Below are 16593 nucleotides of genomic sequence, written 5' to 3'. Positions count from 1 at the left end.
TTGAATCCCTGGGACCCACACGGTGAAAGAAAAGAGCCAACTCCTGCAAGTTGTCTTCTGATCTACAGTGACACACGTGTGCACACACACAAACAAAATAAAAATGTAATTATAAATACAGGAGGGTCCTCAGGACTACCTAAAAAAAAAAAGAGTTCAGAAGAAACATATGTAACTATACCAAGAAGCGTATTTTTTATTCTAATAAAATAAAAGAGGCTACTATCCAGAACTTCATTTCTTTCAAAGTTCCAAAGAACTTTGAAAACTGGGGTTTTCCTATTTTCCTAATCATTGATTTTTTTTTTCACATTTACACCTAGACTCCTTAACTAATCCTGTAAGCTTCTTAAAGACAGTGTTGTGATATTCTTTCATCTTTGCATTCTCTGTAGACAGATCACCCAGTGTTCTGCTGAACTGTATCTGTTGACTAAAGGAGAGCAATGGTCCTTCCTTCTGGTACCTAACCTTGAAAGATAAATTAGTTTTACATTTATAACTCGTACATTTCCTTACTTTCAGGTAAAGATCAGTTTTAGAGTCAGAAACTACACTTTAATTCTGATCTACCCATGTAACTTTCTAAGTTGCCTACTTCTCTGGGTTTTTTATTTGGAAACCAAAGCGATTCAGGAAAGTGAGTCGAGAGTTCATCACCCACCCTCCATGCTGCCTTCATGGAGCCCTTAATTTAAAAAATGTTGGGGGACGGGGGACTATATCTAGCAGGACCAAATCCTGGCAAAAACATGACAACTATATTTAGAGTTTCTAAGAATCAGAATGGTAATATTGTATTTCACATTTTATACACAGTAATACTCTTAAATTCCAAATTTATTATTAAAATTGCCACATTTCCTATCACATGTCCTTTTGGCAACAGCGAATGACAAACTTTATTTTATCACCCTCGTTTTCTAAAGCTTTAGAGGCAAGACCACTGAAACCTTGTTATTCAGTGCTCGACTACCTAAGTGTTATTCGTAGGATATCAGAGAGATTTTTCCATGTCCAGAATGATGCTATTCTCCAGGGTCAAAAATAAATAAACTGAGACACACACACACACACACACACACACACACTTCATTACGCTCCACCATTAGCCACGCACATCTGCTATTAAGTTTTTGGAGGAAGAAGCCCGTGTCCTCTCATCCACTCATCTTTTACCTGCTTGTACCTGGCATACAGGTACAGGAGCTGCTCCCTGCTGGCCACCTGAACCAGGCCTTGGACGTGTGCGGCAGCCTTTTCAAACAGCTCGGCCAGGCTCCGGGTCGCCTCAGCCTCAGAGGTCTGGAAGGATTCCAAATCACCGGAGTCGTCCCCGGAGCTCAGTTCCCCACCGCTGTCGCCCGTGGTGGCCCCCGCGGGTAGGAACGGTGTGGCCATCTCCACTAGCTCACTGTGGCCAGTCCTCCCCGATGTGACGCGGGTTCCCGGGCCTGGATCACTAGTCCGGGTGCCGAGCTCGAGTGGGAGTGGGACGCAGGGAGCTGTCTGGCGGTCTCAGGTGACTCTGCCACTCCGCCTACCCAGGCGCACAGGACCGCCCGGTCCTCCTCCGGTTTCCCCTCGGGCGGACCGAGTGCCTGGCTTCACCCAGGTCGCTCCAACGGCGCGGGGTCTGAAGGCCGCTGGGCTGGGAGGTGAGGGGAAGCCGGGGGCGCGCGGCGTGCCACTGGGACCGGAGCTGGGAGGTGAAGCTGGGAGCGAGCTCGGCGGAACGCGCGCCCGGGCACGCGCCCGTGGATTCGGGACCCCGCCTGCTCCGCGAGCCTGCGCCCTCCAGAGAAGGGAGTCGTGGGTTACGGCGAGCGCGGTACGGGTTGGAGAAACGGGCCTCCGTGATGAGGGAGATCGCTCGTAGTTTGCAGCGATTTTGGAGTCACAAACTCCGGAACTCACCCGGATAGGCCCCCCGGGGAAAGGGAAGGAGGCGGTCCATGAGGTAGTGTAGCTGCAGGAGTGGAGTCGCGGGAAACGGAGAGCTGAGGACAAAGGTTCCGCCTTTTTCTAACCACCCACTCTGATTTGAATAGCTAATCAGCAACAGATGAAGCCTTCCTTCACTGACTGCCCCTCCGTGTGTCTAAATAGTCAAATGACTCCCATCAGTGTTTTGTTTTCCATACCTGCTGACCCCTCATTTCCCAGCGCTTTGAGAGAAAGCTTCACCAGGACCACAAATCCACCTACTTTTAGCATCATCACTTCTCAGCTGTGGCTGTGCTTCTTGAAGTGAAACCCAGAAGTCCTCTAGCTCTGCCGGAAAGGAACAGATCTTTCCACGTCCAGCACACTGTCAAAAAGAAAAACTATACGCATACACAAACTTCATTATGTCTACCCACAGACCATGTACATATGCCGTCAGTTTTTAGAAAAAGCACGTTTTGGTATTCTCTCCTGCAGGACTTGAGAACCTCAATGTGGGATGTCGCTTGAAGAAACTGCTCTCAGTTGGGGTGTCTCACATCAACGTGTGTGTGTGTGTGTGTGTGTGTGTGTGTGTGTGTGTGTGTGCGTGTGTGTTACTAGTAGTAATACTAGTAGTAATAGCATTCTCCAACCCCAAAGCTAAGAATGTCATCAAATATCTTCTTGGGCCTATAGAAAAGTTTTCTCCATCCCAGTGTTACTGCTTCTCTGTGTACCCACCAATGTATTTTTAGCTTGCTTTGATTTATGACTTCCTTTGTTCTGTAAAACTATGAAACTGCTTCCACATTGGAACATGGAATTTGGGGTAACCTAAATTTGCAGTCACTCAAAGTGACCAGAATAAATTATTATTCATCTTTGAGATGTGTGTGTGTGGTGATTTGAATAAGAATGGCCCCAACAGGCTCATATACTCGAACGCATGTTTATCAGGAAGTGGTACTACTTGTGAAGGAATTGGAGGCGGGGCCTTGTTGGAGGAAGTATGTCACTGGGGGTGGGCTTTGAGGTTCAAAAGCCCAACACAAGCCCAGTGGCTCACTCTTCCTGCTCCTTGTGGATCTGAGATATAGACCTTTCAGCTGCCTCTCCAGCACCATGTCTGCCTGCATGTTGCCATACTTCCACCAAGATGAAAATGCACTAAACCTCGGAAACTGTAAGCCAGCCCCAATTAAATGCTTTCTTTTATAAAAGTTGTGGTCATAGTGTCTCTTCATAGCAATAGAAACCCTAACTAAGATAATGAGGGATGTGGTTTTGGTATCATCAGTGGCTATTAAGTTCTAAATGTTGTAAGGCTAGTACAAAGAGCTACAGAGAATGGGTATCGATTGACCATTTAGGATTAAACTTTAAACAGAACTTTGGGCAGGATGAGTGAACAATGAGAAACAGAAAGAAGTTAAATGGCTTGGATCTGAATTCAACAAACATTCTTTGAGAAAAGAGAATGAATGCTTCCACTGTTAGTCCCTCCTTGAAAGGAAAAACAAGGGCAAGTGCACATATTTAAAACATGCATAGTGGTTTCAATAAAACTGGCCCCCATAGGCCCATAAAGAAGGGCACTATTAGGAGGTATGGCCTTGTTGGAGTGTGTGTGGCCTTGGAGTGGGTGTGACCTTGTTAGAGGACATATGTCATGGGGGGAGGGGCTAAATTGTGGGGTAGGGGTGGGTTTTTGAGGTTTCAGAAGCTCAAGCCAGGCCTAGAGACTTACTGTCTCTTCCTGCTGCCTGTGGGCCCAGATGTAGAACTCTCAGCTACCTCTTCAACCATGTCTGCCCGTGTGCCTCAATGCTTCCCACCATGATTATAATGAACTAATCTGTAAGCCAGCTCCAGTGAAATGCTTTCCTTTGTAAGAGTTGCCATGATCATGGTGTCTCTTCTCTAAGACAATGTGATAACTGGAAGAAGTAAGTCAACAAAGTAGATTGAAAATATAAACTTAGTTCTACCTTAAGATGGAGAGCAGACTTTATTGGTCTGAGATGTTGGTGCCCCAAAACCCTGTGACTCAGCATCTGAGGAGACAGGAGACTGCTGTGCAGGGTCTGAGAACCAGCTTTTGGAATGGAGAATTGAGGGGAAGGGGTGAATCACCAGGATGGGATTTCAAAAAAAAAAAAAAAAATGGCCTGTTTTTTGAGGCTTTCTGGCTCCAGGGCAGTGACAGGGGATTAACTGCTTTCTGGAATTCCATGGAGATTGACAACTCAGTCCTGTTTTTATAGACCTGGCTTTGAAGAAGGAAGTTTCTTTAATGACGATGACTTGTTGAATCTCTTAATGTTTTCGAATCTTCTTCTTCTTCTTTTTTTTTTTTTTTTTTTGAGACAGGGTTTCTCTGTGGAGCCCTAGCTGTCCTGGAACTCACTTTGTAGACCAAGTTGGCCTCAAACTCAGAGATCCACTTGCCTCTCAAGGTCTGGGATTAAGGCTGTGTGCCACTACTGTCCAGCTTCAAGGGTCTTTTTAAAAATGCTTTTAATTTCACTTAGTGCACATCAATGATTTGCCTGCATCTATGCCTGTACAATATATGTGTACCTGGCATCCACAGGCGCCAAAAGAGGTCATCAGATCTTCTGTGCAATTGTAAATGGTTGCTAGCTGCCATGTGGTGCTGGGAATCAAACTGGACTGTTGGGAGCCGACTCATAGTAGAAAGCGGCTATCAGCTTTGCAGCCATCTCGAGAGCCATATACCCTGACAAAAGACTTGTTTTTCAACAGCCTACAACAGCTGAAGCACACTCTGATATCCCACATATCTTGTTTTGCTGTTTAGTGACCCCAGCTGCAAGGCGCACGTGGTATCCATGCCTGCAAGGCATGTGGTTCACGTGCTGTCCATGTGGTATCCAAGCCTGCAAGGCATGCAGTGCACGTGCTATCAACACTATACACGCCTGTAAGGCTTACACGTCATATCAACACCTGCAAGGCACATGGTATCCACGCGCCTACAAGGCACGTGGCAAAAGCATATAAATACCTCAGAATTCCCTTCAATAAACGAGACTTGATCGGAACCTCTGTCTTATCTCCATTCTTCGAGTTCCCGTCTCTTCCCCTTTATCTCCTCTCTCTCTCTCTCTCTCTCTCTCTCTCTCTCTCTCTCTCTCTCTCTCTCTCTCTCTCTCTCTTGCTAGACCCTGACCCGCAGACCGGAGCAGCTTGGGCCGGGACACTGGACCCTCTAGAACAAATAGTTCTCTTACTACTGGTCCATCTCTTCATCCCCTGTTTGAGAGTCTTAATCTTTAACACATAAGATAGATACTGTTGTTTCTGTTTTATACATAGGAAATCAACAAAATGGTTACACAACTGGCCCAAAGCTGCTCAGGTCTTAAGTGGGAAAACAAGGGAAGAAAAATCAAACACTATGAGCCAGAAGCTAGTCTGAACTCAGGGAGCAGCAGATTATGAACCTCAAAGGTAGATTGAATGAGAGCTTCATAGACTTTTATATCTCCATGTTTCTTTCTTTTTTTTTTTTTTTTTTTTTGGTTTTTCGAGACAGGGTTTCTCTGTGTAGCCCTGGCTGTCCTGGAACTCACTCTGTAGACCAGGCTGGCCTCGAACTCAGAAATCCGCCTGCCTCTGCCTCCCAAGTGCTGGGATTAAAGGTGTGCGCCACCACCGTCCGGCTTATCTCCATGTTTCTAAATTATTAATTTATTCATTTATTTTAGTTTTTGAAAGGGATCTCACTCTACAGTTCTGCCTGTCCCGGAACTCACAGAGCTCTTCTTGCCTTTGCCTCCTAAATGCTGGTTTAAAGGCCTGCCTCACCATCCCTGGCTGTCTCTAGAGTCTTTATCAGAAGTGGAAGTATTACCAACACTCATCTGACAACCCTGGAGATCAAGTTTTTTCTCCTTTAATCTTTGAAAAGAATTATAGTTTCAATTTTAATTAATTAGATCACTAAATTATATTCATAATGCCAGTTATTTAATAGGTATTTAATGGATTAATAGCAATGTAATAACTAATATTGATAAATTAATATAAATCTTAATATCCAATTTAATAGACTATCTAGTTTTCATTCGTAAAATAAACACACTCTGGTCTGTATTGAGGGTTAGTCTGGTGCTGCTTTGTATTCAAACGTTAAATACGGGCCTCCAAGATCTGGTTGCATTCCAAGATCTGGATGAGCACATTCTTACTACACCAAATGATATTATGTAAACTCTGCTGGCCAGTCTTCTCTGAGTGGTTAATAAGTAAATAAATGAAAGTGGCTGACAGCCAATTACTGGGGAGAATAGAGGTAAGCAGGGCTTCAGTTACTATGTTGGGGATCACAGGTAGGGAACACAAAGAGAGACAAAGAGAGAGATGGGGATGGGGGTTGGGGGTTGGGAGAGAGCATGTTGATGTTAGGCAGGATGGACCAGGAACACAATACCAAGAGAAGTGCACCCTGAGGACAGACTAATGGAACAGAAACAGCCCAGGCAAGACTCATACAGCAAGTAACTTGAGAAAGCAGTTGGGAAATACATAGTCTAGCATAGAAAAATAGGTTAGGGGTAATCACCCACTGATTGTGCTAAAACTGATTAAATAAATTAATAGGACTCTGTCTCAATTACTGGGGGGGGGTGCTGGCTGGATCATAATAAGAACTAACAGAGTTATTAAATAGCCAACAACAGGTCTGAATTTTTAAAAAGTATTTGTAGGTTCTATTTGCTAATATTTTATTTTAAAGTAACTGTTTATAGATGCCATTGACATAGTTTTCCTTTGTGCTGATTAGGTTGGTTTGGTGGGGGTTTTTTGTTTGTTTTTTGGGTTTTTTTTGTCAGCTTGACACAAGCTGGTGTCATCTGAGAAGAGAGAATCTGAATTGAGAAAATGCCCCCATCAGACATCCCTGTAGGCAAGTATAGGCAAATATCTTTTAATCACCTGACATAATTGTCATCTTGGAGGCTTACTGCTAAGCCTAGGCCTAGTCCTGTAAGCTTCTAGCCTCTGTACAGTCTTATCTAGGCCTAGAATGTTTTCAGCCTCTGAGACTTACTGCTGACTAAACTCAGCCTTTCTAGCTCTTTCTGAACTCTAGATAGCTCGTCAACTCAGCTGTTCTGGCTCAAATTCCTCTCTGTGCAGACTGATTCAAACTGGCTTCTCTCAGCTTCTGACTGAATTGTTCTACTTGGCCTCATGCCCATCTTTGACAGTATGCTCTAAACTTCTGACTCCTTTTTATTCTCTGGCTTTTTTTTATTCTCTGGCTCATTCTATCTTCACTTATGTCTAGCTTGTTCTTTCTCTGCAACCTGTACAACTGTCCCAGTAAAACTTTGTTCTCTTTTCTCTACTGGTCTCTCTTATGTAGCCTCCTTTAACCCCTCTGTTCTTCTGAGAGTTGGGCATATTCTATTCTGTCAAATGTTTCTCTGATTCATCACTTTGTCTGCCTCTCAATTTCAATTTCAAGTATAGGTGCTTCCTTCTACGGATTAACTTTTCATTGTTTTGGATTAAATTTGCATACCAAGGGCATGTCTGTATTACAGTCAGAGTGGTTATGTTGCTGGATTAAAAGCTCTCTATGGGTAAGGGGCATTTTCTTGATTGATGATTGATGTGGAAGGGCCCACCCCCTCCCCACTGTGGGTAGAACTAGACATGAACAAACAGTCCTGGGTGACAGAAGCCATCTAGGAAAGGCTATGGCAAGCAAGTGAGTTTCCTGGAGATGACCCACCATTTTTCATGGCTGTGATAGGTGCACTCTGGAGAGACAAGGCCCCAGGGATTTCATCCCAGGATTGCCTCTCACTGCTGCTATATTTTTCCTATTATTATTACATAGCCTAATGGTTCTTAGGCATCAGCCCACCCTATTTGGCAAATTTTCCTGCAGATCAACATGAAGATGAACTTTCATGAATTAATGCTGTTTAGATGAATTAATGACTTTATAGTAGTCCTGATTTGAGTCAAATAATTTTAGGAAGAAAGTTTAAAGAGATGGTTTTAGTTGTTTTGCAAGAAAGAAATGTAATAAAGTTAGAATCAAGAATAGAATGTGTCCCTCCTCATAGAAGAGTAGGTAAGGACTACAGAATAAGGAATATAATGGGCATTCATAAATTACACTAAGAGGAGAAACAGGCTTGGGAAAAATTTGTGATCAAGGAAAAACATTCATTCTAAGTCAGGTCCAAGGATGAAGCCATAGGTGTGAACTATGATAAAGCAAGGCCATGTGAGACTGTTCTTTTGAATGTGTAATGAGCTTATACAATGAAACACTGCTTTTAACTTACTATTGATGTCCTTCTGTAACTCCCCTTTTGTGTAACATTTCATCTAATTTTCATGTAATTTTATAAAGAACTCTTGTCTAAGAAGGTATAAAAAGGCTGAGAGAAAAAATAAAGTATGGCTGTTGAGTAAAAATAAAAATGTAAAATAAAGTATGGCTCTTCTCCATCCACCAAATGTCTATATGTATGTGTCTGTCTATATGTATATATGTGCATACATATGTAATCATATGTGTATGTATATAAGTATGCATGTACAGCTGTGAAATTGATTTAAAAAAAAAAAAAAAAAAAAGATGGTCAGGCCTGGCCAGTGTGTGTGTGTGTGTGTGTGTGTACAAGTGCTAGTATACGTGTGTCTGACTTTCTTATTTCCTTTCTTTTCTTTTCTCTCTGGCTAATAGTAAACACACCCTAAGCCTCTAGACTGGCCAGTGAGGGGCCCTTGAGCCAAAGAGAAATGAGCCCAAGTAACTAAACGTTTTTTCTTAATCCCCTGCTGCTATCAGCAGGAGTTAAATTGCCACAATCTTTTGGCCCTGGAATAGCAAGAAAGAGTTAAAATTGCCAGAAGCCAGCAGTTTTTGGCAGCAGAATAGCAAGTAAGTCAGTGGCTTTTGGCCCCAGTTGCCAATACCATACCCCAGGGATGTATAAGAAAGCAAATTGAGCAATTCAGGAAACCAATCTATTAAGCAGCAATCCTTCTTGGCCTCTGCTTCAATCTCTGCCTCCAGGTTCCTGCCTCGAGTTCTTGCCCTGACTTCCCTTCATGATGGACTACATACAAGCTGTAAAACAAAGAAAACCCTTTCCTCCTCAAGTTTCTTTTGGTCTGTGTTTTCATCATGGCAGTAGAAAGCCAACTAAAACTCTGATCTAGGACTTCCTACCCCCAGAACTGTGAAGAATGAATTTGTTAACTCTTCTAGTATAACCTGATGGAGATAATACTAGAGGGTAGGTGTTATAAATCTATATTGTCATATTTAAGTACACAAACACTGTGGAGAGCGGAACTCAAGATGGCACCTGGCTGGGTGCCAGACACCCCTGGAGTATTGGCTCACCATTTCAGGAAGCCTGGGTGGCACGTAGGCTAGGCTTTACTGCGCATGCATTTTGCTTGATCGGGCCATGTGACATATGTGCTCAGCACCAATCGAGAATGACTTCGTGGCAGGTTCTGATTGGAGAGGACACAGAGACTTAAGGGCTGGGAGCTAGAGCTCGGGGGCTTTTGCGGGTTTTTCAAGGTTCCTGAATAAACCGTATTGGGAAGAAGATCCTGTGTCCGTTGTCTTCTACTGCTGGTCGGTTTGGGAGACGACAAAACACAAAATAAATAAATGTTTTCCAAAGCAATACCAGGGCTGGAGAGATGGTTCAGTGGCTAAAAGTACTTGTTGATCATATAGAGGACCCAGATTTGATTCTGAGCATCCACATGGTGGTTCAGAAACATCCAAGTTCCAGGGAATGGTAAATACTTACACAATGAATATACATAAATGCAGGCAAATGTACATAAGGTAAATGACTATTAAATCTACTCTTTTTTTTTTTTTTAGTTATAAAAATGAAAATAGCAGCCATTTAGAATCCATTAAATTTATTTTCATCTTTTTTTTTAATACTCTGGGTAAGTATAAGTATTTGGGGAAATTATCTATACAGGCATTTCTTACACTGCTGGTGGGAGTGTAAATTGTTACAGTTGGTGTGAGAATATGTTTGGCATTAGCCCTAAAAGTAGTAAACGCCTTGCGTTGTACTCCTAACCAGCTGGAACGCATCCACGAATTCAGCGAAGACGCGGACAAGAATGCTTGTGGCAGCGCTCTTCCAACCAACCAATGGATGCGGAACTTCTTGCCACCTACAGACCAGGTGAACTGTGGTGTGTCTGCATGGTAAGATACACTCGGCAATGAAAATGGTCTGCAGCATTCAGGAACCTCATAAGCACCGTGTTGATTTCAGGAAGCCTGGCCCAAAAGAGTAGCTACTTCATGTTTCCGTTTATTGTATGATCACAATCAAGCAAAACTGCTGTGTTATGTTAGCAGTCTGATAGTCAATAATACTGGGATCAATAACATTGAAAGGCACAGAAATGGGGTGAGGTGGTTTGAATAAGAATGGTTCTAATAGGCTCTTGGATTAGAACACTTGTCTCCAGTTGGTGGAACTGTTTGTGAAGGATTATGATATGATCTTCTTTTTTTTTTTTTTTTTTTTTTGGTTTTTTCAAGACAGGGTTTCTCTGTGTAGTCCTAGATATCCTGGAACTCACTCTGTAGACCAGGCTGGCCTCGAACTCAGAAATCCGCCTGCCTCTGCCTCCCAAGTGCTGGGATTAAAGGCGTGCGCCACCACCGCCTGGCGAAGGATTATGATCTTACTGGGGGAGGTGTGTTACTAGGGATGGGCTTTGAGGTTTCAAAAGCCCAATCTCATTTCTAGTGTGCTCTCTCAGCCTCTTACTTAGGGATCAAGATGTGAGCTCCCTGCTGTTCCTGCTGCCGTGCTGTATTGATCAGGGTCTCCCAGAGGAACAGGACTGATGGAATGGGTACATAGAATTCATTACAGTGGCTTACAGGTTGTAGTCCAGCCAGTCCAACCATAGCTGTAACAAATCCAGTAGATGTTCAGTCCACAGGGATGGATGTGTGTCTCAGCTGACTTCCAAATACTCAAGAAGTAGACTGTAATGCCAGTGAAGGGATGGACTTGCCGTCGAGAGTGACCGGCAAACAGGCAAGAGCAAAAGCTTCCTTCTTCCATGTCCTTCATATAGGCTGCCACCAGAAGGTGTGGCCGAGATCTAAGATTGATTTTTTTCCCACCTCAAAAGATCTGTATTTAGTGTGGGTCTTCCTATCTTAAGTGATTTAATAAGAAAAATCCCTCTCAGGTGTACCCATCCACTTGGGATTTAGTTAATTCCAGATGCAGTCAAGTTGCCAACCAAGGATAGCCATCACATATGCCTTTGCTCTGCCATCATGGTCTTAACCCTGTTGAAGCTGTAAGCTCAATTAAATGCCTTCTTTTATAAGTTGATTTAGCCATGGGGCTTTATCCCAGCAATAGGACAGTAACTAAGACAATGTGAAGTCTAAACATCAGTGACATTCAGTTTCATGAGCGAAAATCATGTTAGGTGTGTTCATTTTCTGAAAATTCACTTCGAAATTCATGTACTTTTCTGATACATTGTTTTTGAATGAAAATAAACAGGAGAAGAAGGGCAGCTGGGGAACAGGTCAGTCTATAAAGTGCTGGCCATGCAAACACAAGGGCCTAAGTCTGATCCACAGAACTATTCTTTAAAAAAAAAAAAAAAAAAATGATGGTCTTGTTTTCATGTGGCGCTCCTCTCCTTTGAGATTAGCTTGGGATGCCCAGTCACAGAAATGCCCTAGCTGCCTGGTAGCAGCCAATGTAAGGCAAAGCCCTACTTCTTTAGATCTTCCCTCAAATCACTAACCAAAGCTCATATCCCATAATGAGCTGGTTCTTAGCCCCTCTTACCTAGCTAGCCATGGCTCCCATGGTCTGTGGTCCTTCCTGCAACAAGAGCTCTCTGGCTAGGTGCAGACATTTGACAACACTTTTGCTCCCAGGGCTGGTGAACAAACCCAGGGCTATCAATCAGTCTCCAGTTTGTGAAACAGGGTCTCGCTGTGTATAGGGCCTAGGCTGGCTTGAATTCACAATCTGCCAGACACCATCTCCTGACATTGGGAATATGGGTGTGGCACACCTAGTAAGAACGTTTTATTTCCTTAGAGATTCAGTTACATGCCACAAATTATATGGATCTAGTGATTTTGAGAAAACAGATCTTTCACAATTTATATTCCAGTTTATTTTCTTCTTTCTTTTCTGGTAATGCCAGGAATTAAACCTGGGGCCTTCAGACTGCTATACCCCCAGCTCTGTTTCTTGGAAAAGGTACATGTTTGTATGAATCAAACAAAACAAAACAAAAAAAAACCAAAAAAAACAAGGAAGCAAATGGAAACTATAATCTTCCAGCTAAAAGTTAACAGTCACATTGAGTTAAAACAAACACTATAAAATTAAAAACAACAGTTAAAAACATTAGCTTCTAGGGGCTTCAGTGGACTAGTCAACGGATCTGGACCAGTCAACAGAGCAGGACCAGTCAACGGAGAAGGCAGAAGTTTCATGAGCTCATCCAACCAGCTTGTGACTACTGTTATAGTGTGTGTGTGTGTGTGTGTGTGTGTGTGTGTGTGTGTGTGTATGTGTGTGTGCACGTATTACAAACAAGTGTGTGTGTGTGTATGTGTGTGTGCACATATTACAAACAAGTGTGTGTGTGTGTGCGCGCATGTATTACAAACAATGAGACTTCTTTCCAAGTAAAATAAATGCTGACCCAATATACCTAAGAATGGTAAATTAAAAAAAGAAAAAAAAAGAAATCTTTAAACTGGGCATCTCTTTACATGATCCTGAGAAGAGCTGATAACCATGCCAGGAGCTCTGCATGGACATTTCACTTCCCAGTGTGTTCCCATTCACTCTAAGCCATACTTCTTTCTTATGACTTTGACAGAAGTCCAAAGAGAATCAGATAGAAATGTTGTAAAATATTTCCAATGTAACATCCTGAACTGATCTAGAAATATGAACGAACAAAAGTCAGATCAATTTTAATGGCACCAAGTCAGGACAGCAATCAAAATATTTTCATTGTCCTAAAAGTAACCGGTCAGCGGGGCCTGAGCTTGGTCGGCAGAGAGCTTGCCTAGCAAGTCCTGGGCTTGATCCCCCGCACTGCATAAATCAGGTGTGTGGCACATGGCTTTAACATCAGCACTTGGAGTATAGATGCAAAGGATCCGAAAGGCAACATCATTTCCAGCTATGCACTGAGTTTGAGACCAGCCTGGACTACGTGAGACCTTATCTACAGGGAAAAAAAAAATGCACACTGGAACCAGAAATGGTGTCGAATTTGGTCCCAGAACTAGGGAGGCAGAGGCAGGTGGATCCCTGTGAATTCAAGGCCAGCCTAGTCTACATGTGTGTTTCAGAACAGCAAGGACTGCATGGTGAGACCCTGTCTCAAAAAAGAGGAGGGGGTGGGAGAATTATTTAGTCCAATTCAGGTTTTGTGAAATATTGACAATATTTTTCATAATTTTAAAATTTTATGTTCTTTTTAATTGTATGAGTAGTCTGCCTGCATGTATGCCTGTGTACCAAAAGAGAGCATCAGACCCCTTTATAGATGGGTGTAAGCTACGGTGTGGGTGCTGGGAATTGAACTCAGTACCTCTGGAAAAGTAGCAAATGCTCTTAACCACTGAGCTATCTCACCAGTCCCAACAATATTGTTATATTATTACCAAAATACATATGGATTCATTTTTTAAAATACATTAATTTTTACTCTATTTCACATGCTACTAGTAAGATAAATTTAATAACTCTTTCCTTTTCTCACTGAAGCCAAGCCACAGGGATGTCTAGTTGACCAGCCAGACAAACAGAGCATTGGCACTCACTCTCCCTCAATTCTGGAACATTCTGGTTTGCCCTTGCCTCCTTACTATCTACTCTCTTACCTGCCTCTAGAGTCCTACTAATGTGCTTAAAGATTGGATTGACTACCGTGATTTCCTGGGTGGTGGCCTAAGTAAATACTGCTTACTTTGTTTAGCAATGTAAAAACATGACCGTGTAGGCCTTTGCTCAAATATCCCATAAGTCAGCACTTCCTTGGCTAGCCTATAAAAAGTCACAGCCCTCTCCACACTTTCCTTCCCACTTCCTCAGCTCTGGTCGCTAGGGTGTAATCGTGCTCCATTCCTTTCTTACCTCTACCCTCCTTAGGTTCGCCAAGGGAAAGGAATTTATTATTGCTGCTGTATTCCCCACAGCTGGTGCCAAGTGAAGTCTTTTATTAAATCATTAAATGAGCAAATCTCATCTACCAAAGGCTACATGTTTTTGTTGTTGCAAATATTTAAGACAGTAAAGTTGTTACAGATCTGTAGCTTATTCTTACATCAATAAAGTAAGCTAGCCGGTTTACTTAGGACACGATCTAGGAAACCGTGGCCTCTAACCCCACCCTTTAAGCACATCAGCAGCGTCGTGGGCGGATAAGCAAGTGAGACAGTAAGTGGGCATTGTTTAATCTGCACAGTCCTGAAGTTCATATGAACACCTGCACATGATCAGCAGAATGATGCTAGGTGAATCCCAGCAGAGATCCTGTAGCCTTGACCTTGGAGTTAGTGGAATGTGTAAAATGATTAAAACTTGTGATTATAAAAAGAAAAAAAATTCACACTTCCTAAATCTCAAGAATGATTTAATTTCTTACTAAAAATTAAGAATGGGGGCTGAAGAGGTGACTTAAATACACTGACTACTCTTCCAGAGACGTCGGATTTCCATCACCCATGTGACAGCTCACAACTCCAGTCTTAGAGGATCTGAGACCCTCTACTGGCCTCCATTGGCACCAGACAAGCATGCGATACACAGATACACATAGGGAAAACACTCGTACACATAAAATAAACAAATCTTAAAAGAAAACCTCAAATGAGATGGCAAATTTAGACTGTAAGTCATGTGATGCACTTCGAAAAAGCTGGAGAGCCTCCCCTGTGCCCATTACTTTCCAGAAGCTGTCCCTCAAATATCAAACAGTTCCTCTTTGTCCTTGCATTTGATTGAGTGACCTCGTCGATCCACTAAGATTTTCTAAGTAGTCTGAGCCTTTTACAGCAGCTAACACACTGTGCTCAGAATTCATTAAATGGGACAGGAGCTGGTTTTATTGGAAGAAGAGAACATCAAACTGTTTACAGGTGAGGACCTTTGGAAGAAAGCTCTTTGTCTGTGTATGAGAAGCTGAGGCAGGAGGATGGAGATCTTGAAATCAGCCTGGACTATGTATAGAGACCCTGTCTCAAGATACACCAGCAGCCTGTCAGTGGAGGCACATGACTTTAATCCCAGCACTCGAGAGGCAGAGACAGGCAGATCTCTGAGTTCAAGAAACCCTGTCTCAAAAAACTAAAAGAATAAAACAATAAAAAAACAAGCAAAGTAAAGCTCTTTCAAGAAAATCATTGAACCCGAAACTAAAAAACTGAAAATCTTACCTGTTTTCATAATCTTTTCAAGGTTTAAGTTACCGGTTTAAAGAACAAAGATATAAGGAAATAAATATATACTGTCATAAAATATAACTTCTTTATAGAAAAATAGTCCTCTGAATTTGTTGCTTCTCCAGGTTGCTGGTGAAGCAGCAACTGGACATAGTGGAACATGTTTGTAATCCTATAATGTTGGAGGCTGAGGCAGGAGATTTTAATTTCTTGGTAGTCCTGGGCTACCTAATGAGATTATGTTTCAAAAAAAAAGTAAAGGAAAAATAGTAACAAAATATTCTATATATGTATTATCTTGATGGGAACAGGCAAGTGCAAGTGTAGTACACATATTGACCAGAGGATGGCAACATAGAGCTATATTTGTGTTCTGTCACTGGGACATGCCAATTGGATTGTCTTTAAGCTGCACAGTGAATAGACCAATTATTTATGTAAATCTAACATTATTTTAAACAGCATCTCCATCCTAATTTTGTTATTTTTTATGTATAAACACCTAAGAATTGGGTATAAAGAACTTAGGTTGTAGTTAGCTAAAAAATGTTCTCAGAAATTCACTTGTTAGCCTGAGTGATACAAGGAGAGATTGATTGATTGATTGATTGATTGATTGATCATTCAGTGTGGTCTGAAATAAACTCACCTCTGAATCTACATTATTAGCCCCTTTTGGTTGTTTTTGCTTCAGACATTCTTTTTGTTGTTGCTATTGTTGTATTGGTTTGATTGACTGATTGATTTTGAGACAGGATTTTTGAGCTCTGGAATTTGCTCTACAGACAAGGATGGCCTCAAACTCAGGGATCTGCCTGCTTCTGCCCTAAGTGATAGCAATTTTACCATTTCCAAATACTTGTGGGCCACTTTCTTCTTCCATTTTAGAGAACGTTAAACATGAACAGATATTCTAAAGTACATAAAAATAAAATGTTTAACATGCTTATTAGAAGTTATATAAAACAGATATTAGGATATACTAAAATTTGAAATTTTTGTATGATTAAAAAATGTTTTTTGAGCTGGAGAGATGGCTCAGTGGTTAAGAGCACTGACTGCTCTTCCAGAGGTCCTGAGTTCAATTCCCAGCAACCACATGGTGGCTCACAACCATCTGTAATGGGATCCGATGCCCTCTTCTGGTGTGTCTGAAGACAATG

The 16593-nt window shown here is 42.2% G+C and overlaps 1 protein-coding gene across 5 annotated transcripts in view; it reads right to left on the bottom strand.

Annotated features, from left to right (window-relative positions):
• Window positions 1-1958, bottom strand: part of Acbd6 (acyl-CoA binding domain containing 6) — a 126077-nt gene extending 124119 nt beyond the window's left edge. For 4 of the 5 annotated variants that reach the window (XR_013112882.1, XM_076941366.1, XM_076941367.1 and 1 more), the window contains exon 1: window positions 1180-1958. Coding sequence is in view for 4 of the 5 variants with exons in the window: in XM_076941366.1 (XP_076797481.1) it covers window positions 1180-1401 (222 nt within the window). In the remaining variant the exon portion in view is untranslated. The remainder of the gene's footprint in view (window positions 1-1179) is intronic. The other variant, XM_034513597.2, reaches the window with a different exon arrangement.
• Window positions 1959-16593: the final 14635 nt, after the last annotated feature.

The sequence above is a fragment of the Arvicanthis niloticus genome, chromosome 10, assembly GCF_011762505.2.
Source record: "Arvicanthis niloticus isolate mArvNil1 chromosome 10, mArvNil1.pat.X, whole genome shotgun sequence".
Taxonomy (NCBI): domain Eukaryota; kingdom Metazoa; phylum Chordata; class Mammalia; order Rodentia; family Muridae; genus Arvicanthis; species Arvicanthis niloticus.
The sequence above is the reverse complement of the archived record's forward strand: the minus strand, read 5'-3'. Positions and strand labels throughout refer to the sequence as shown.